General features: G+C 35.3%; 2 protein-coding genes across 2 annotated transcripts; both read left to right on the top strand.

Annotated features, from left to right (window-relative positions):
* Nucleotides 1-5,794: 5,794 nt before the first annotated feature.
* LOC109020874 (aquaporin PIP2-2-like) lies at nt 5,795-7,618 on the top strand. The gene is made up of 4 exons (XM_019003399.2): nt 5,795-6,274; nt 6,603-6,898; nt 6,988-7,128; nt 7,230-7,618. Exons 1-4 carry the CDS (start codon nt 5,968-5,970, stop codon nt 7,347-7,349), a joined length of 864 nt encoding a protein of 287 aa, XP_018858944.1. The 5' UTR covers nt 5,795-5,967; the 3' UTR covers nt 7,350-7,618.
* An 11,752-nt stretch (nt 7,619-19,370) lies between these two features.
* LOC109016622 (aquaporin PIP2-4-like) lies at nt 19,371-22,048 on the top strand. The gene is made up of 5 exons (XM_035689729.1): nt 19,371-19,805; nt 20,133-20,428; nt 20,518-20,661; nt 20,763-21,359; nt 21,501-22,048. Exons 1-4 carry the CDS (start codon nt 19,517-19,519, stop codon nt 20,931-20,933), a joined length of 900 nt encoding a protein of 299 aa, XP_035545622.1. The 5' UTR covers nt 19,371-19,516; the 3' UTR covers nt 20,934-21,359; nt 21,501-22,048.
* Nucleotides 22,049-22,431: the final 383 nt, after the last annotated feature.

Here is a 22,431-nt window from a genome sequence, read left to right as displayed (position 1 = left end):
ATAATGCATATTGATCTCCAAGTCGGAGGTCGAAGATGGGCATTCCGACTCCATCAGAGTCGGACCCACCCGTAGGAGATGGGCCGATCTATTGATTTTCAACCACCTTCAACCGTCACGCGCAACTCCACAAGACTCCTCAACTGCCGATCTGTTGGCTTCTGAAAGAACTGCTTCCATTCGAGTAGCACGTGAGTCTCATGTGTGGCCTATGCCATGCCTGAGATCCAAGCGTTGTCGTATCACTGTACGTGTTCTACCGCCACACACGGCAAAAATGAGATCAGCGGCCTTGGATCTTGAAGATCCAACAAACGTCTTCTCACCAGCAGTGGCATATGATTCTCATGCGCCTTCACAGCCACTGACGGTTGTTCGTCGGCATATCGGACCATCTACTGGACATTATTTTCTTATATTACCGCTTATCCTAACCAAAGATGGTGAGGAAAAGGATATGAGTGTCTCTTTCAACCAAACTGAGCCAGCGAAGTGCAACACAAAACAATCAACTACAACTTTTTTAGTCTTAGTGGTGTTGCAGTCCATTTATCAAACTGTGAAAAAACCGCTTTAAATGGCTTCCCGTTGTGGGAAATGGGTAGGAGTCATTGGCCACAAATCCCACTTTTTTTCATTTCTCTTGTTGTATTAGCTGGTTTGAGGAAGATTATTGAAGCTTCCCACCCTTTAGACTCTTGTATCTTATAACTGTTTAATATAATGAAGCTTGATTAGAAAAATAAATAAATAAATAAATAACTCCACAAATTAATCATTGGAGTTAAGGCTGCAAGCTTCTTCACTTGATCATCTCCTTTTGACAGTTGATACATGATAATAGTTATCTGGATTTCCAATTCAGCTGTAATACTAAAGAGAATCTAAATATATTGACAGGGTATTTCCAAACTTTAGTTCTAGACCCTTCCTAAAATAAGTGCTCCAATGATTCTATTTGAGGGAAGGACAAACCGCAAAAACGTTCAGAAACCCGAGGAATCCCGCAACTCTAAACATTCCAAATGCAATCCGATAAAGGAAAGGACACTAATGGGGATCTAGCTATTTGCATAGCTGATTTGGTAGAGAAATCACCCGTATCTGTAGTTATGAATTGACAAATAGATTTCCAAAGAGATGAATGATATGATTTAGCAATAGGCTGAGAAATACCATTAACAGAGCTAGCTGAAGTGCTTTTTGCATAAAGGAAACCCACAAAGATTAGGGGTATTAATGCAAGATAGAATTATGTGTGTGTGTGAGAGAGATTGGCATAGAAGCTATATACATGCTTGTGAAAAGGCCTGGTTTCCTCGTGCAGACAACAGAGCTCGTTTCCATTAAAGCGACCTTTGGTGCCAAAGGTTCAAACATGGAAACTTGGAGGTTTGTTTAGTGTAAAGGAGCACCTAAATGCATTGCAGGAAAGTTGCCTTCTTTAAAAGAAGTTGCATTTATAAGAACCAGGTCAGATAATCCATCTCCCTATCTTAGGCATGGTTTTGTTTCACAATTCTTTGAAACCATGATCTCATCTTTTCTCAATATCCAAACATCATTTAAACACATATTTTTCAATTTCACATTTTTAAATTTTGCATCTATTCATTACCTAATCATTACAACTTTTTCAAACTTCTCAGCAAAACATAAAGACAATTTAATTTTTTTCAAATTTTAAAACAAAATTATTTTGTAATCTTCTTTTAACATTATATAGGTTTTTTTTAACTTTCTCTCATTTTTCAAAATCCCATTTTTCAAAACCTCATAAAAATCTTAACTCAAACTATTATACTACTATTTACAAATTATCTCACTACTATTTACATATTTCTCATTTCATTTTATATTATCTGTGTAACCAAACGAGACCTTAATCATTTACTTGTAGAAGTGAAATAACCAGCTTTTTTAGTCCCATTCATGCAAAATGAAAACTTAGGGGCTGGCATGTAACACTGCTGCATAAAAAACAGCCATTGAGAAGATACCATGACCAGTTCGATCTAACATTGATAGATTAGGGCAGATACCCATTTCTCTTGCTTCCACTAGGGAAATTTGATATTTTTTTTTTAAGGCTCACCAAATTCTTTGATGATCTTCTTTTGGCCAAACTATTTTTTTTTTTAAATAAATAAATACATAAATAAATTTGTACCTTTGGAAAGCAGAAAGACAAGTACGGTAAAAAAATGATGGAGAAAACATATCGAATCAAGATCTTCTATCTGAATTCGTTTTTTGTCGCAATTGCAAGGTAAAAATCTAAATGGAAGATATATAATATGTAAGGTCTAAAATAGTCAAAAATATATATATATATATATATATATATATATATATACATTTATATCTCTTCCGATTTAGGTAACATAATAATAGGACCTCAAAATGAGAAAATTAGAAAGAGTTTTACTATGTATCAGTAACTGTTTCTCACTCCACATTACACACGACTTTTTGTTTGTTTTTATTTTTAAATGTCAAACCTTTATCACCGAATCAAATCCATCTCTTTCATCTACGTCTCTCTCCTCAATTTCTCTCTTCGACTTCTTTCTCTTAAGGGTGAGTTTGGATACTAAACTCATCTCAATTCATCTCAATTCATTATTATAAATTTTTTAAATTCTAATACAAAATATAATAAACAATTCAATTTTTTTTAATTTTAAAATAATATTAATATTAAAAAATAATATTCTAACAATATTTTATCATCTCAACTCAACTCATTTTAACATTCAAACACATCCTAAAGCTCTCTCTCATCGCCATCCTCTCTCTCTCCTCAACCTCTCTCATCAAGTTATTCCATTTATTCAATGAGGTGAGAAAATTCAAAATGTAGAATCGATTGACACGTAAGTTGTAGAGTGTGGGATTTGGTACAGTGACTAAACAGAAGATTTTTTCAATTATAAAAATAAAATAAATTTCCCAATTCTAAATCATTTCCACGTGTGTTTAGCACGCCTCCTGGTGCTACCGGCCAAAACAAAGAAAACGTTGCCATAGACGGGAAAAAGCCAAGGATGGCCTTGGTCGTGAGACAATAACGTCGATTGTGATTGACACGTGGCAGCATAACAACCAGACAATTTTCAAATTTTTTTTTTTTCTTTGTCTTGGTCTAGCCAAGAGTTTTTATGTTTTTCTAATAATATAAGGATAATAATGATTGGTCAATACCCATAATTTAGAGAAAATAAAAATGGCATTGTATATAAGGTGGAGAATGATTGGTGGCGGCTGTGGGTACAGCAGAACGTGGCGGGACGTGAGTGGTTGAGAAAAAGGAAATGATGCTGGACGGTGACTTGCCGACTGGTGAATGAATGTGAATTTGGTCGGTTTGCAATGTGCTCATATATGATTTGACCTGTCCCTCGCCTACAGTCTCCGATTGTGGGTCCAACCACCACTACTTTCCGACACGTGTCATTGTATACTACACATGATTGTCAATCATGTGTAATTAGGAATGTAATGGATCTAGTATAAATTTTGGGATCGAAATTACAATATATATCGATTTTACATTTTTAAGAATCCACATGCTACTAATTATTCTCTTAAATGATATTTCTAATTTTATCAATTCTCATCCAGTTTGGTCTAATTTTTCTATTTTTAATATATATTAAATATCTTATATCTTATATTAATATATATATATATAAATATTATTAATATACTAATACTATTAGTATATAGTAATACTATCAGTATAGTACTATTATTATATATTAGTGATAATATAATAATTAATATACTAATGTATATTAGTATTACTGATATATTTATCAAAAAGAATATTTTAAGAATTTATTAAGCTATAAAATATAATTAACATATATTTTATATTTAAAACATATGATCAAATAAATGTTCATGTTCAAAATTAAAATGTTATGTTATAAATTATAATATAACATTATTTCTTATATAATTATAATTTATAAATAAAATATTATATATAATATTAAAAATCAGTTAAAAATATATAAATATGCAAACCGGTCTGATCCGACCCTAAACAACATAAAACCGAGACCAAACCAGTTATAACCGATTTTTAAAATGAAAAAACATGTCCAAAACCAGATTTTTTCAGCCCTAATGATTGATTTAGTTTAAATACAAGAATATAAAACTCCTACATTTTCTATTAAATGATAAATTATTAAGGGCAGGTTTGAGGGGTGGGATGAGACACAAAATTCTCATCTTATCTCATCTCATCATTATATATTTTTCAAATCCTCATACAAAATATAATAAACAATTTAACTTTTTCAAATCCCAATTCAAATTTTTCAAATCCTAATTCAACTTTTTCAACTTTCAATACAATAATAATACCAAAATATAATATTTTAAATACTAAAACAAAACATAAAATTTTCATCTCATTCCCCAAACCTGCCCTGAGTGATTAGTCTATAATAATTACGGATATATCTTCCATGGAAATATGGAAAATATGTTTATAGGATTACTTTTTACTTTTCCTGAAAATACATTATTTAGTAGGGTAATGATTAATTTATATTTTTGTTTATAATAATTTACAAATGATTAATATAATTGTCTTACTTCTTAAAAATAAATCAAATTTTACATTACTACTCTCCATTAAAAATAGAATTATAAAGAAAGAAGTCATAAATTTATCATTTTCTTATTTAATTTCACCTCATTCTATTCCCATCTCATTAAAATAAAGTGGTATTGTTTATCAATTCTTAGATTCCTTTTAATTTTTCGATATAATAAATTCCCATCAAACACAGCACAATGAGAATTAAGTAAAAGTATAGTATGCAACATTTTGTACAGTTGCATGGATGAGGTTTTTGTACAGTATGGACTTAATTTGCATGAATATTAACTATTGTGTTTATCTTTATGTGAATTGAGTCATACAATTCAAGAAAAAAATAATTAGTGATGATTCTAATCCAAAAGTAATCTTATATTTTCGGGCAGAAATGCTTGGATTTCGAAAATGGGTCCCGAACATTTCTTCCGAAATTTTTTTTTTTTACTTAGTGATTAAAGAATTATTTTTTAATAATCTTGTGAATTTTTCATTTTTTTAAATATTTATGAGGATTAAAAAAATACATTAAAAAATTAAAAGCAGTATTTAGAACATCTTTCGAGATAAATTTCAGGACCGTAACACCGCTCATTTTTGGAATGTCTTTTTACCTTAAATCTATATAAAGATAGACCGAAAAGAATTACCATTTTTTTCCTAAATGGCATAGTAAATCGAAGAAACTTCTAGTGATGAAAAAGAAAGACCGTAGTGGAAAAGCAAAAACCCCCCACCTAATGGTGTCAGATGACATATACTAGAATGAGTTTTGTTATATATAATTAATCTGATATAATTAGTCAAAATAATTATTTTATATTAAAAAAAATATACAATCAACTACAATAATATAGTGTACAAGAAATACGTAAAATTGACTGCAAATAAAGTTTTTGAAATAATTAATTTTTTATATGAATATCATATTTACTTACATTTTAAAAAAAAATATGTGACACTTGCTTATTCTATAACAATAAATATCATTTCTTCATTTATTATATGTCGAATATTGTTACCTATATTTCATAAAAGGAATTGGAGTACGCCTCTTAGAACATGCGGGAATCACATTTTAGTAAAAGGCGAATCACATGGGTCCAGAGATGCAAGACTTCCACCAAATGGTGGGGTAAGCATGATATATGGGGCGGCAAAGCTAAGTTTTATTAATCAGCAAGCTCACTCAACTCCCCCAACACTCCATGATATATAGCCCCCCTCAACTCCCCTGCATTTACCCCCATCAGCTACACCAAGTCTACAACTCTCTCTTGATTGATCTCCCTGATCACAAAACACACTCAAAACTCATCTCTAGCTAGCTAGCACAAGGAGCATCTATCATTATGGCCAAGGACATTGAAGTTGGAGGGCAAGGTGGTTTCTCCGCCAAGGACTACCACGACCCACCACCAGCACCATTGATTGATGCTGACGAGCTCACCCAATGGTCCTTCTACAGAGCCATCATTGCTGAGTTCATTGCCACCCTGTTGTTCTTGTATATCACTGTTCTAACTGTAATTGGATACAAGAGCCAAACTGACAAAACCAAGGGCGGGGAGGATTGTGGTGGGGTTGGGATTCTTGGCATTGCTTGGTCCTTTGGTGGCATGATTTTCGTCCTTGTTTACTGCACAGCCGGTATTTCAGGTGAGTTCTCTATAAGTGTGATTCAACATGCATGGTATTAGAACCAAGGTCTTGAATTTGAATTTTAGCAACTCTATACTTTATCCCTTATATAATTGAATGTTTGTGGTATTCATAAGTGTTATTAAGGAAAAGTATAATCTATAAGTGAGAGGAGCAAAAGGATATAATTTAAATAATTAAGTTTATCTCTTCTCTCGTCTACTTAAAATTCCTCAGAAAATGGGTTTTCATTTGAAATCTGTTCTCCAAACAAGAAGGAAGAGAGGTGTGCGTGATCTGTACGTTGCAGATAAATATGGGTTATATATTTTCTGAACTGGTGCAGGAGGGCACATTAACCCGGCGGTGACATTCGGGCTGTTCCTTGCTCGGAAGGTCTCACTGGTCCGAGCAATACTGTACATGGCGGCTCAGTGTTTGGGAGCCATATGCGGATGCGGGCTGGTAAAGGCATTCCAGAAAGCTTACTACAGCAGGTACGGCGGTGGTGCTAACGAGCTTGCCGCTGGATACAGCAAGGGCACTGGATTGGCCGCCGAGATCATTGGCACATTCGTGCTTGTATACACTGTCTTCTCTGCCACTGATCCCAAGAGAAATGCAAGAGATTCCCATGTTCCTGTAAGTACTATACCCTGATCTTAGGTGAATTAAAATGAAGGGTTATTTTGGGTTTTACTAATCTTGTTCATATATATGTGAATTAAAAGGTATTGGCACCACTTCCAATCGGATTTGCCGTGTTCATGGTTCACCTGGCCACCATTCCAATCACCGGAACTGGTATTAATCCGGCTCGAAGCTTCGGAGCTGCTGTGATCTATGGCAAGGATAAGGCATGGGATGACCAAGTATGCACTTAGATTTATGTCCTGTCTATATTTAGTCCTGTGGATTTATGTAACTTTGTGATTCTAACTTAGAATTGGGTTTGATCGATGTATTTCTCCAGTGGATTTTCTGGGTCGGACCCTTCATTGGTGCCGCAATAGCTGCATTCTATCACCAGTACATTTTGAGAGCTGCCGCTGCTAAAGCTCTTGGGTCCTTCAGAAGCTCTTCCCACATGTAAATCACCAAAAATATGTGCCTCTCTGCTCACCGATTTATGCTTCAAAGAGCAGTGACACTTTTATATGGAAAGGGAGAGTTCAAAACCATGGAATTTGTACAATATTATGTTCATGGCGAGGATGTCCATTTGCCTAATTACTTCTATGTTCATGGCACTCGATTTAAATGGGTCCTAAATTCCCCTGTAATTTCTCTCTTTTCTGTCTGTTCACTGTCTACCCGTGATGTTATGGTAAAATTTATAAAAAAGTGCTTTCTATTTCCTTCTGTCTATAACTCTTGACTTTATATCTAGAATATAATATATATATATATATATATATATATATATATAAACACACACACATGTAATGAAGCCATTTGATATCCAAGAGAAAAATCAGAATAACTCCAAAAAGCTGTGATCCCAACTGGATACTTGCCAATCTTATCGTCTTGTCCGTCACAAGAAAACGAAACCTAAGTCTCCGCCTTTATCTGGTACTATCATTTTACTAATATGTTTATTTTCTAATTTATTTGATGAAAATTATATTTACGGTCATAGAGTAGTGTGCAAGTACCGCTAAGACAATAAGTTAACCGATCCAGACAGAAAAATCTGACTGGTTCGATAACACTAATGGTCACTTTCGATCCATTAGTTTTCAAAATTTTGGCTTTTGGTCCAGTCTCGGATTATGTTTTTTTGGACCAGACCGAACTAGTCTTGGGTTAAATATATCACCAGACTGAATTTAAAAATATATATATATATTTTAAATTATTTTTTATATAGTATTTTATATAGTAATTTTATAACTTAATTATGTAATTTTCATATAACTTATGATCATTGACCATATATGTTAAATATATTAAATATTAACTAATATGTTATTGACAATTAACTAATATATTATATGATAAATCAAAACATTATATGCATTGATGCATACTCTAGTTACCTAGTATCTACGCCTAATTAAAATACTTAGGTGCATTTTTTTGTAAGATACCTAAGCTACAAGTATGAAATATCCATGAATCCCGTTATTCATTAATCATATATAAAATATTAAAACTTTAATATAGGTCATTATATATTAACTATCATAATTCATACACACATACTATTGAGTATTAAGTACTAAATTAGTAATATCATTAATATAATTATAATTAATAATTTTATTAATGAGTTAATTAGATAATTCATATTAAATAGCTTACTTAATTTTAATTTTATTATTTTATATAATTTTTATCATTGACTTTAATGGACTTTTTTGTATGTTGGGCCGAAATACACAATAAAATGTAAGTTGGGTCTTTAACAAAAAGTGACTCATTTTGCATTGACCCGAACCGAAGTGGACCAATAGATAATGGTCCGATCTGGCCTATAGGTATAATCAATCTGGTCTCATGATGGAATAAGGGTGGACTGAAAGTTTCAGTTTGGCCCAAAAACCTTCCTTTGGACCAACTGAACCAATTATACCTCTGAGTCCCACGCATTTTATTTGAAAAAAGTAGAAAAATTTTATATCCATATAAAAAAATTATTTTTTAATAGTAGATCCTACTTTTTTTTTACAGAATATGCGGAATTATGAAAAAATCATAACTATGGTGGCTCATTACACATGAACTCTTGGAGGACGGATTAATGATATTATAGCTAAGCTAAATTTTGAAGCCCAAAGAGGCATGAAAAATGTGTCTGGTTGTGTGACAAATACAGATCAGGCTTTATTAATCTAGAGAATTATTGATTTAGCTACTCAAGTTAATTAATATGTCCCTTGAACAAAAAAATAATTAAAAAAATGGAAAAGTTCTATCCAGTTCTTGTGTGATAGATTAGGTCACCATCAATGCCAATTAAATATATTATAATTATCCCTATTAATTAACAACATAATCAACACCACATGATCCAGACTGTTCAATAAAGAAAGAACATTTGCTATGATTTGGTAATTATATGAAAGAGATAATATTTTGTAATAACAGCAAAATCCCAATAATGCCTTTTACCCAATGATAAACTCTTTGTACTAATTGGCAACATGTGGTCATAACCTCTCCAATCATCCATGCCCTTGCTCTATGAATTGATAGCTTTTGGTATATTGTATAGTCAACATAGAGTTTTGTGTGCTACTATTTATGTGTGTAGATCTCATGTGTCATATACTCTTCGAACACTATTATTATCAGCAAGAACCATCTCATTCCTCCCGAAACTATTTGCAATCATTGAGACTTCACGGTGGATAAGCTTACCATGAATGCAATCTTTTTGGTTGAGCTGTGTCGAGTTTTATTGCAAGGGAGGCCTAAGACCTAATACTCAAGGCTTAACTAAGCATATATATTATAAGTTTATGTAGTTCAAATACTACGTCGCAAAATTAGGGTGGTGGAACTATAATACAATTGCTTTTTAGTGACGATTGAGAAATTATGACAATCCCCAAACCGTCACTAAAAAGCCTTTTCTGTGCCGATTTCTGGAAATCGTCACTGAAGTCATATGTGATTTTTTTTACGTTCCAACGTATGGGAAATTTTTGTTCGAACGTCACATAGACATTCGAACATTGTGACTACTTATGTGCGAACATGAAATATTTTGGCGCTAACGTTTGAACGTTAGTAATCAACGTTCGAACTTTAATTGTAAATTTAAATTAAATATGACTCTAATTTAAAAATTATGTGATTTTTATAGTGCATAATTTGTGAACAAGTCAAAAAAATTGACTTGTATATATTTATATATACATATATAAATATATACATATATATTTATGTTTATATATATTTGAAGTGCAATGATTTAATATTAAAGTTGAAAAATATAACATTAAAGAAGATTGAAATTTTAAATTAAAAGACCATAGAAATATTAAATAATATTTTTTCTTACATATATTAAAAGAAAAATACAATATATGATAGAATTTCGTAAACAACATTCAGATGATAGTGTTGTTCGTGAAATTCGTACTATGTATCTCCTTAGTCAAGGTATCAACCTTGTCATTGAGGATACCTACACGATGGGTTATCTTAGCGATAGAAGTTTCTAGAGCCATGAGCGATTGATTGATCTTACGATCGATATGTGCAGTCAACTGTGAGATCACCGCATCAACCCAGCATCTCCCGCAGATGTACTCGTCGACTGCTGACTACTACTTCCCACATCTGGCTCAGGTTGCGTTGGAGGAACTAGATCCTCTATAAGGGTGGTTGACGTCGCCTCGCATGTCCAATGCTACGTCGATGCCTGGTCATGTCAAGGGAGCTCATATGATCTTTGACCCACTCCTCCGGCTGAGTTGGCACTCTCTGAGAAAGTAATAGCCAGCTAATCAGGACACCGTATTGGAGATTGCTGTGGAGACGATGCTCGCCTCGTAACAGATCCTCTCAAAGATGTGCAGTGGCAAATCTATGGGATCTCCACGTGCCACTCATATCAAAAACTGTGCCCGAAGCCGACTAAATGTGGTTTTATGTGCCATAGGATCCACGTTTGTTGCAACAATAAGGTGCAACATGCAGAAGAAAGCTAGCAGATGGTTTTGGTTGAAGGCGTTCTTCCTCTCGATCTGCATGCGGTCCCTCCCGATGAGGATATAGAAATCCTCGTCTCGGTTATCATCTCAAGCCTCAAGGCCAGTATCTTCGACCTCTGACTGGTCTGCAGCTTTGGCTGATGTTGGCTCAAATGGGCCAGTAGATGATGCAGAAGTGCCTTCATCCTCACGGGGTGTAGCGTTGGTGCTCGGCGATGACATCTGGTGAAATCTCAATGGAAATACCGCATACAGTCACGATGTGAAAGGATGCGTCCTGAGGCATATCACACATCCTCATTTAGAACTCCTGATCCATTGAAGGGTATACATTCTCCCTCAATGTGCAGATATTTCTCCAGCCTCTACTGATGAAGACATCTCTGAGATTCGTCTGCTCCCATTTGAGTTCGTCGAACTCACTGATCAGGATCTCTCGCTCCACCATAACAGTGTGAGCCCCGATACGAGTAGTGTCCTGAGTGGCTCCTTCCCTCCCTCGTTTCCTGGTATGCAAAGGATGAGTCAAATCTTGAAAATAGAAAAGGAAAAAAAATATTTATATTGATGCATTTTTTGTGTTAATTTTAAGATGCTCTGCATTAACGTTCGAACATAGTAAAACAAATGGTCAAACGTTCAGAAAAAAAGTTCAGACATGTATCATTTACGTTCGAACGTAAAACACATACGTGCGAACGTATAACATACACGTTCGAACATAAGTAGTAAATAAATTTAAATGACGTACGTTTGGATGTTTATGTTATACGTTCGAACGTATAGGTTGTACATGCAAACGTAACTATTTTGCCTCCCAAAGTTTACCGCTCTACTTGACCGCTCGGGAAAAAAATTATTTTTTTTATTTTTATTTTTACTTGGTGATTAAGGAAGTGATTTTAAGTGTATTTGTATATTTTTTTTATTTTTAAAACTATTTAAATATATTATAAACATGTGAATAGAAAAATGAAAAAAAAAAAAACTCAAAAGCAATGTGCGGTCAAGTACAGCGGTCTACTCTAGGCGACTGAGTAGCCCGACTCTTTGGTATATTGTATAGTCAACATAGAGTCTTGTGTGCTACTATTTATGTGTAGATCTCATGTGTCATATACTCTTCGAACGCAATTATGATCAGCTAGAACCGTCTCCTTCCTCCCGAAACTATTTGCAATCATTGAGACTTCACAATGGATAAGCTTATTATGAATGCAATCTTTTTGTCCCATAAAAAAGACATCCGTTGTTTGAGTTGTATGGAGTTTTATTGCAAGGGATGCCCAAGACCTAATTCTCAAGGCATAACTAAGCATATATATTATAAGTTTTTGTAGTTCAAATACTACATCACAAATTAGGGTGGTGGTGGATTTGGAAAAACTCATTCAAATAAGCCAAGACAATCAACTATAGCACGTCAAATTCAATGGTGGCTCCCAATTGCAATTTGTTAGTTTATTTGTTGGACACTAACAAATCGTCTCTTTTGATAGTCTCTTCTTCAGTTTTGTCAGGAACAAATGCCGAAATTGCTCGCAGTTATTTTTTCCTTTCTTCTATTCCTTACTCCTTATTGCTATTTGTCATTTCTCTCTTCTTTTCTTCTCTTTTCTTTTTCGTAACCCATACTGATGAGGTTAGTCCGAGCAGATGAGGAGCAGGCGGTTGATGAGTTGTTGGCGACAAACGCACGGGCCGTGGAGTCCAGTGTACGTGGCCGCTGAGCTCTTCCCGCTGTGCATAACCGTGGGTGAGGAGGCCATGGAGTGCTTGGTTGTAGTGCATGGCCGATGACTAGAGGCCATGGAGCTCTGTCTGCTGTGCATGACCATGGGCGAGGAGGCCGTGCAGTCCTTGGCCGCTATCCCAAGGCCGTGGAGAGGAGGCCACTGGCTGCGGTGCCCAAGGCCGTGGAGTCCAATATATGTTCCATGCACTGCTGCGTGGCTTCAAGCCGCTGCTGGCTACCTGTGACAGGGCTCAAAGGCGGCATTCAGAGGCTCTGTCGTGCCGTAGTGGGACCGAGCTAAGGAGAATATCTACCCTTGCAATCTCGTGCATGTGGTCACGTGGCAGGATCTCCATTGTGGGGCGGGTTGCTGCAGACCGTCTCCAAGGAGACAGACAGTGCCGACGTTGGTGACAACCAACACAGCGCTCTAGCTCTGCCATGGCGGGGCCGTGGCTCATCCGGGTTCACACTTCCATGCTCCTTCGTGCACGACTCAGACGCGGGGTATGGCCCACAAGTGGGGGCCACTGGCGTCGGACAAAAACCGCCAGAGATCCACGTGGTCATCACCAGCAGTCAACAGGCCCCGCGACGAGATGGTAAAGAGCTTCATGGGTGCACGGCGAAGTGCACTAGTGTGTGCACTGTGCAAGGCATGCACCGTGCCATGCACAGTTTGAACGTGCATGGGCATTGTGCACTTACTTGGCTTTTGTGTAAATGTGTATGCTCCCAGTGTTTTCCAAATGTACGGTGTATTTAAAGTACATGAAGCAGTTGCCGAGAAGTTTGGTTCTCGGCACTACATGCTAAATGTATAAGAAGTGTAGTACACTTTTAATCGACCCTTTCCTGTAGTAGTGTGCTTTTCATAGCCTCTCATTTTTTGCTATACAATGGGACTTGTAGATTTATTTGTTGAAAAAGAGGTTCTCTCTGGAACTCTAAGATTGAACAAGAAGTCAAAAAAGAACTGAAAAGTCGGAAGAAATCGATCCAATGCCTCAAACCGTAGAGCACCCTGCCCCTTTTATCTGACCCTCTGCTTGCGTGCCCCTCGGTAGTGGTGAGGAATATTTGCATTGCGTGTCTGACCGCCTTTTCATTTTCCACTTTCTCCTGACACCTACATGCCTCCTGACACCCTCACCCTCTAGTCCCTTCTTGTCTCATTTGCCTCTCTTTTCATTTATTTTCTAGTGATGGTCCTTTTGATAGACTGAGTCTTAAAAACTCTCTTAGACCTAATGTATTTTACCCCCTCACACAAAGTATTAGGACTAGATACATACAAAAGCGTTGTTGAGCCAAAGAGCCATCCTTACCTCAGCTTTATACCAAAAATTTTATAGTCCCCTCTCTAATGTTCCAGTTGCTATTGCTTAAAACCATAGGTTGACTTGACAAATAGATTTCCAAAGATATGAATGATATGATTTAGCAATAGGCTGAGAAATACCATTAACAGAGCTAGCTGAAGTACTTTTTGCATAAAGGAAACCCACAAAGATTAGGGGTATTAATGCAAGATAGAATTATGTGTGCGTGAGAGAGATTGGCATAGAAGCTATATACATGCTTGTGAAAAGGCCTGGTTTCCTCGTGCAGACAACAGAGCTCGTTTCCATTAAAGCGACCTTTGGTGCCAAAGGTTCAAACATGGAAACTTGGAGGTTTTTATAGTGTAAAGAAGCACCTAAATGCATTGTAGGAAAGTTGCCTTCTTTAAAAGAAGTTGCATTTACAATAATGCTCCCTTATGAACAAGAGACTGACTTATGAACCAAAATGAATGATTGGTGGCGGCTGTGGGTACAGCAGAACGTGGCTGGACGTGAGTGGTTGAGAAAAAGGAAACGGAAGGAAATGATGCTGGACGGTGGACTGGTGAATGAATGTGAATTTGGAAGGTTTGCAATGTGCTCATATATGATTGGAAAAGTCTTTCTTCTAAGCGAATTCGTGCATTAAATTTCATATCGATATGTAAGGTATTTGTTTAATAAAATTGTGTGAATTAAAAATAGAAATAATTTTCGTGAGACAGAATACTTTCTTCTCCTCTCAAAATTAAAAAAGAAAAATCATGTGATACGCGGTTTACCTAGCAAGTCTATGTATGATTTGACCTGTCCATCACCTATAATCTCTGATTGTGGGTCCAACCACCACTACTTTCCGACACGTGTCATCGTATACACATGATTGATTTAGTTTAAATACAAGAATATAAAAACCCTACATTTTCGGATAAATTATTAAAAGTGATTAGTCTATAATAATTACGGATATATCTTTTTTGGAAATATGAAAAATATGTTTATAGAATGAGAATACCTGGGGAGTGGACCGTCTATTAAACTGAAAATAGCAACCCTCCATTCACACGGTGACACGTAGACAGTTTGTTGTATTTATTTTACACCTTCATGCACTAGATCAAAAAGTCCATTCACTCATTCCTCACTCGTATGCCTCCCTCCTCACTTCTTCCTCTCCATTCTCGACAGACTCAAGATCTCAACACACTCATCTCGCACGGCGCTTGACCCATACGGACATGGAGCTCGACCGTCTTCTTGTTAACTACCTCTCATTTTAATGTTTCGTCTTATGTTCTGTTCGGTTGCCACATAAGCAGCTTCCCTTTTGTTTTCCTCATAGCCAAATAGGTTTCAAAAATTGAATAATATTTTCCCTGAGAACTTTTTTATATAAATCAAAACGGTGAATCGATCCTAAAACTTTAACGCATTACGAAAAGGAAATTAAATATTGAATAGAAAGTTCTCTTTATATCCTACATCCGATTGTTTAGATTTTTTGTTTTGAAACAAGTGATTAAAAATGGGATAGCAACAGAGTGAAGAACTGGTGAGGTTTTGGTTTTAAACAAAATTATAAGAAATTGATGATTAATGAGAGGTGGTTGTTTTATTTGAAACATGATACCCATGGATAACCGGCGACGGTGGAGGAGGAACCAAAGTAGTAAGCGGTAACTGAACTAGCTTGGAGAAAGAAGTAATCATGATAAGCAACGACTATACATTACTTGAGGTTAAGACCCTTGTAGATATTTTTCTGGAAGCGAGTTTTTTTTTTTTAGAAGTTGAATTCGCTTGAAACAACCATGTGAAACTTCAGGAAGATATAACCGTACTAAGAGTGAGAGTAGTGTCAAGAGTGAGAGCAAGGAAGAGACTGTTTGTTGTGTTCGAGTTGCTCTTCTTCGCCTTCTTTTTTTATTTTTGTTTTCTTTGGATGGTGAACGTGGAAATGGCAGAGTTATGGTTGTAAGTTGCCGATGGGGTAGTGTGAAATCTGTGGCCCACGGTGGTGGCGGCGGACTTGGTGGCGGTGCACTGAGGCGGGCTGGAAGTGCTTGGAGACGGAGAAATGATTTTCAGCTTGGAAACTGATTTCTGTTAATTGCTTGCAGTGAGGCTAAATTAATTTATTGTATTTTTATCTACGTGTCGCTATGTGAATAGAGGGCTGCTCTTCTCAATTTAACAGCCGGACCGCTCTGCAGCGGAACTGTCATAGAATTGCTTTTTACTTTTCCTGGTAAGACATTATTTAATTGGGTAATGATAAATTTATAATTTTTTTTATAATAATTTATAATTTAATTTACAAATGATTAATATAATTGTCTTACTTCTTAAAAATAAATCTAATTTTACATCACTACTCTCCATTAAAAATATAATTATAAAAAAAAAAAGAAGTTATAAATTGATCATTTTCTTATTTAATTTCACCTCATTCTTAGATTCCTTTCTCTTTTTTGATATAATAAGTTCCATTGATAATAGGCAATGCCACATCAAACATAGCAGAATGAGAATGAAGTAAAAGTATAGTATGCAACACTTTGTACAGTTGCATGGATGAGGTTTTTGTACAATATGGATTCTACATAAATATTAAAAATTGCATTTATCTTCATCTGAATTGAGTCATTTAATTAATATTTTCAGTTATGAAGTATATAGTCTCTATGTATTTTCTTTAAGAAAAAATGAATAAATTTAAGATTTACATGAAAAAATTATTTTTATAATAATGATCTTTAGTTTTTTTTTTCAAATGAAATATACAAAGACTGTATATTCTATGACTATATATAACATTATCTATGCATTCAATAAACAGTTAATTAGAGATGATTGTAATCCAAAAATAATCTTATCTTTTTTAGATATCTCCTTAATTACCTTAAATCTATAGAAAGATAGACGGACCATTTTTTTTTATAAAAGCGTAGAAACACGAAGGCTGCGTTTGGTTAGTAAACTACTCTCAACTAATCTCAACTCATCATTACAACTTTTTTAAATTTCAATACAAAATATAATAAACAATTCAACTTTTTCAAATCTCAAAATAATAATAAAATTAAAAAATAATATTTTATCAATATTTTATCATCTCAACTCAACTCACTTTAACATCCAAACTCACCCGAAGAAACTTGTAGTGATGAAAAAGAAAGGCCGTAGTGGAAAAGAAAAACTCCCCCAACTGGGTGCATGTGAGATGACATTTATTATATGTTCAACATTGTTACCCCTATATTAATGAAAAAAGCTATGCTTACTGGGAATCCCGTTTGGAGCTCCCGTTGGACTGTTTTTATTTTTATTTTTAATTTTTTTATTTCGTGATTAAATATTTTTTAATAATATTATAAATTTTTTTATTTTTAAAAAATATTTAAAGATATTATAAAATTATGTAAAAAAAATAAAAAATACAGAATATATTAGCGGGAGCTCCCAGCAGTGGGCGTAGACCCACCCCTATATTAATATGTAATTTTTTATTTTTTTTCATTCTATTTAAAAATATATATTTATATATTAATATGTGTATATTTAAATAAAAACAAAATCAAATACTAATGTGTAGTGTAAAAAATATTGATAACTATAATTTTTCTATTTCATAAAAAGAATTAGAGCACGACTCTTGGAACATGTTGGAATTACTTTTCCTAATTGTTGATAACAGATTATTTAATTGGGCAATGACACATTTATAATTTTTTTATAATAATATTTTTATAATTTTAATTTACAAATTAATTAATCATTTATAATTAATCATTTAATTTAATTTACAATTAATTAATATAATTATGTTACTTGATTAAAAATAAATCTAATTTTATATTATTATTTTCCACCTCCATCGTGAATAGTAATGTTACATGCAATTGTGAGTGCGCAAGTGTCTTGCAATTACTTTGAAAAAAAATTGAATAAATATGGGACCCACATGAAAAAAAAATTAGTTTTTTTATGAGTGGAGTCTACCCTTTTTCAAAACGATTACATGACGCTTGCGCACTCCACGACTGCATGTAACATTACTTTTCTCATTCTGCTGTATTTGATGAACTTTCAACTTCTTTTACAATTATTGTATAACTCTATTTCACAATAGAAGTAATACTACATGCAGTCGTAAAGTGCGTAAACGTCATATAATCGTTTTGAAAAAGAGTGAGCATCTCTACTATTAAAAAATTAATTTTTTTTTTTACGTGGATCCCGTACAAAATGCCTCATACTATGCTTTTACTCAATTCTCATTATGCTGTGTTTGATGAACTTTCAACTTCTTTTACAATTATTGTATAACTCTATTTCACGATCGAGGTGGAAAGTAATAATATAAAATTACTTATATTTTATATAAGTAATTCAAGAAATTAGAGATGATTCTAATCCAAAAGTAATCTTATATTTTTTAGATGTCTGTTTACCTTCAATCTATATAAAGATGGACGGAAAAGAATTACCATTTTTTTGCTAAATGGCATAGTAAATCGAAGACTGCTAGTGATCAAAAAGAAAGAAAGACCGTAGTGGAAAAGCAAAACTTGCATACGCAGTCGTCTTCCATACATGAGAAGCCATGGTAGTGCTTGCCATCTCTGTGAAGAGGAGGTCATTGCAGAAGAGAGCTTCTTCATGGCCTTATAGTCAGGAGATTCTTTCTTGTATCGAAAGAACAATAAACAATGAATACCAAATTGAATACCATAAATGACTATTGCTGTACAGTTCATATATATATATATATATATATATATATATATATATATATAAAACAAATCCTACACCATAATTTTAGCTCATGATTTGTATTTCGGCCATGTTTGCTCCTCCGTGATTATCTCCGCGATGCTCTCTACAATTATCTCCAATATTAGAGGTGAGGCCTAGGATTTGTTGAACCTCACGTTACTTTGAATATAGTTGAGAGAAATGATAGTTATAATCATGAATATATAAGTGTCGTATATTTATTTTAAAAAAATAAATATATATTACATATGAGATCTATATAAATAAATTTAATTTTTTTAATAATAAATTTAATTTTTTTTTTAAATAATTATATAATATTTATATACTCTACAAATACATTTGTTAAGCTTTCGTTTCTTATTGCGTGGATAAACTTGAGGCCCCTTCTCTTCGGCACCAAACACTGTATGTGAGAAAATTCTCCAGTCTCGTCAAAGTCGTTGCTTGCTTTTTCCGAAGTTGGAAGGAAAGTTCGCCAGCCCCTTACACTGGCTGCAAGTCGTCGTCATCAGAGTATTAAAGTGGAGATAGAAAGACTCGACGTCAGCGAAGACTTTGGAAATTGATTCCACATATCCAGACCCAATGGATACGTCAAGCAAGAACAAAGAAAGTCCCACGATTGCTTGAGAGAGAGGGAGAAAGGAAAAAAAATAAAAAATCTATACATCTATTCACTCTCCCTAGTAAATCGAAGAAACTTCTAGTTATACCTCTAGCTAGCTAGCCAGCACAAGGATCATCTATCATTATGGCCAACGACAATGAAGTTGGAGGGCAAGGTGGTTTCTCCGCCAAGGACTACCACGACCCACCACTAGCACCATTAATTGGTGCGGGGGAGCTCACCCAATGGTCCTTCTACAGAGCCATCATTTCTGAGTTCATTGCCACCCTCTTGTTGTTGTATATCACTATTCTAACTATAATTGGATACGTTAAGGACAGGGAGGATTGCGGTGGGGTTGGGTTTCTTGGCATTGCTTGGTCCTTTGGTGGCATGATTTTCGTCCTTGTTTACTGCACAGCCGGTATTTCAGGTGAGTTCTCTATAAGTGTGATTCAACATGCATGGTATTAGAACCAAGGTCTTGAATTTGAATTTTGTCGACTCTATACTTTATCCTTTATATACATAATTGAATGTTTGTGGTATTGACAAGTGGTTATTAAGGAAGTATGATCTACAAGTGAGGGGAGCATTAGAATATAATTTAAATAATTAAGTTTCTCTTCTCGTCTACTTAAAATCCCTCAGAAAATGGGTTTTCACTTGAAATATGTTCTCCAAACAAGAAGGAAGAGAGGTGTGCGTGATCTGTACGTTGCAGATAAATATGGGTTATATATTTTCTGAACTGGTGCAGGAGGGCACATTAACCCGGCGGTGACATTCGGGCTGTTCCTTGCTCGGAAGGTCTCACTGGTCCGAGTAATATTGTACATGGCGGCTCAGTGCTTGGGAGCCATATGCGGATGCAGGCTGGTTAAGGCATTCTCTAGCGCTTACTACAGCGGGTACGGCGGTGGTGTTAACTCGCTTGCCTATGAATACAGCATGGTCACTGGATTGGCCGCCGAGATCATTGGCACATTCGTGCTTGTATACACTGTCCTCTCTACCACTGATTTCAAGAGAAATGGAAGAGATTCCCATGTTCCTGTAAGCACTATACCCTGACCTTAGGTGAATTAAAATGAAGGGTTATTATGGGTTTTACTAATCTTGTTCATATATATGTGAATTAAAAGGTATTGGCACCACTTCCAATCGGATTTGCCGTGTTCATGGTTCACCTGGCCACCATTCCGATCACCGGAACTGGTATTAATCCGGCTCGAAGCTTCGGAGCTGCTGTGATCTATGGCGAGGATAAGGCAGTATGGGAGGACCAAGTATGAACTTAGATTTATGTCCTGTCTATATTTAGTCCTGTGGATTTATGTAACTTTGTGATTCTAACTTAGAATTGAGTTTGATTGATGCATCTCTCCAGTGGATTTTCTGGGTCGGACCCATCATTGGTGCCGCAATAGCTGCATTCTATCACCAGTACATTTTGAGAGGTGCCGCTGCTAAAGTTCTTGGGTCTCCTGTGCTAGGCCTGTGCAGAAAAGCTGATAACCCGGCCCATCCGTTCATCCTCCCTCCGAGAAACACGGTTTGAACTAGCTCCGTTCATCATCCCTCCTTTCGTCATCGCCAGTTTCGATCGATCTCCGTCGCCATATATATGTTTTGTCTCTTTTTGTAACGACTTTTCTCCATCTGGTTTTCTTCTCTAGGTTAAAAGCTGCTGGTTTCTTGGGATTTTTGGATTTTGTTTTGCTTCTTTCATGGAAATTAATACTTCATGATGATGAACAAATTCTGATCCAGTGTTTGGTAGCCTGCTTTGGCTTTGCGTACGCTGGGATTCTTTTCCGTACTTTTTTTTAATCTTTGTAAGCTCCTTCTCATTGCCGCAACAAAGGGTCTGTTTGGTTGCCGAGAAGTGGGTGCTCGGGATTCTTTTTTTGTGGGTATAGTATTAAAAGCAGAGTATGAAGGAATGAAGAAGAGGTGTTCGAGAGAATGTTCAAGACAAAGTCTGGTATAGCAACAGTTCTCTCGAACATTCTCTCGAACACCTCTTCTTCATTCCTTCATACTCTGCTTTTAATACTATACCCACAAACAGTTCAGCAAACTACAAGTATCAACTTTGATTTCTTTTCCATGTACAATATGACAGCTGTCCAATAGAAAGTGCGGTCTGTTATACTTTATTCCTCTGCCATCGTAGGTTTGCTGCACACATATGTAGAGCGGCTGTGTTGCTCTGAATGGGTCTGAAATGAGGGAGCAACAATGCTTAGTACTTCAGCAGATTGAGAGGAGGCAGATGCCTTAATATATAGGTATAGGTACAGCTCCGTTGAATTTGCTTCTGGGAGATGATGCCCTTTTTTTTTGGGTGTGTTTCTCTGATTTCTTGGTGACTAAACAGAACTCTGTATATCGTAATGGTTTGGTTCAGCTCAGTTGAAAAATGTGTTTTCTCTGTCGATAGCAAAGGGTTTGGTTCAACTCCAAGAGTTAATCGTAATGGTTTGTGGAAATATAGAAGAAATATATTCAGGAAGCTCTATTTTTGAATCATTTTGATCTCTGTTCAGGTGACTCTCTCTCTCTGTTCTCATGGTCCTCTGTGTATTACACCAAGTTTGTTTGTACCTATGTGGAACATATATGAATGTCTCTAAGGCTAGCCGAAGGGATATGAGAGATGTTCTTCTGCTCAACGATTTATGCTTCAAAGAGCAGTGACACTTTTATATGGAAATGGAGAGTTCAAAACCATGGAATTTGTACAAAATATTATAGAGAAAATCTTCTTCACACTCTACTGTGTGAAAAAGCCCCAGCACGTGTAAAAAAAAACTATGTGAGGTGTGTGGAGAGTGTGATGTACAGTAGAGTGTGATATAGCATTTCTCAATATTATATTCATGGTGAGGATGTCCACCCGACCAGACCCGATAACACTAATGGTCAGTTTCGGTCCATTAGTTTCCAAAATTTTGGTTTTCGGCCGGTCTTGGATTATGACTTTTTTGGACCGGACCAGATCGATTGAAATACTTATATATTTTTTTAAATTATTTTTATACTATATTTTATAT

The sequence above is a fragment of the Juglans regia genome, chromosome 4 (assembly GCF_001411555.2).
Source record: "Juglans regia cultivar Chandler chromosome 4, Walnut 2.0, whole genome shotgun sequence".
In the NCBI taxonomy this organism is placed as follows: Eukaryota; Viridiplantae; Streptophyta; class Magnoliopsida; order Fagales; family Juglandaceae; genus Juglans; species Juglans regia.
The sequence above is the reverse complement of the archived record's forward strand: the minus strand, read 5'-3'. Positions and strand labels throughout refer to the sequence as shown.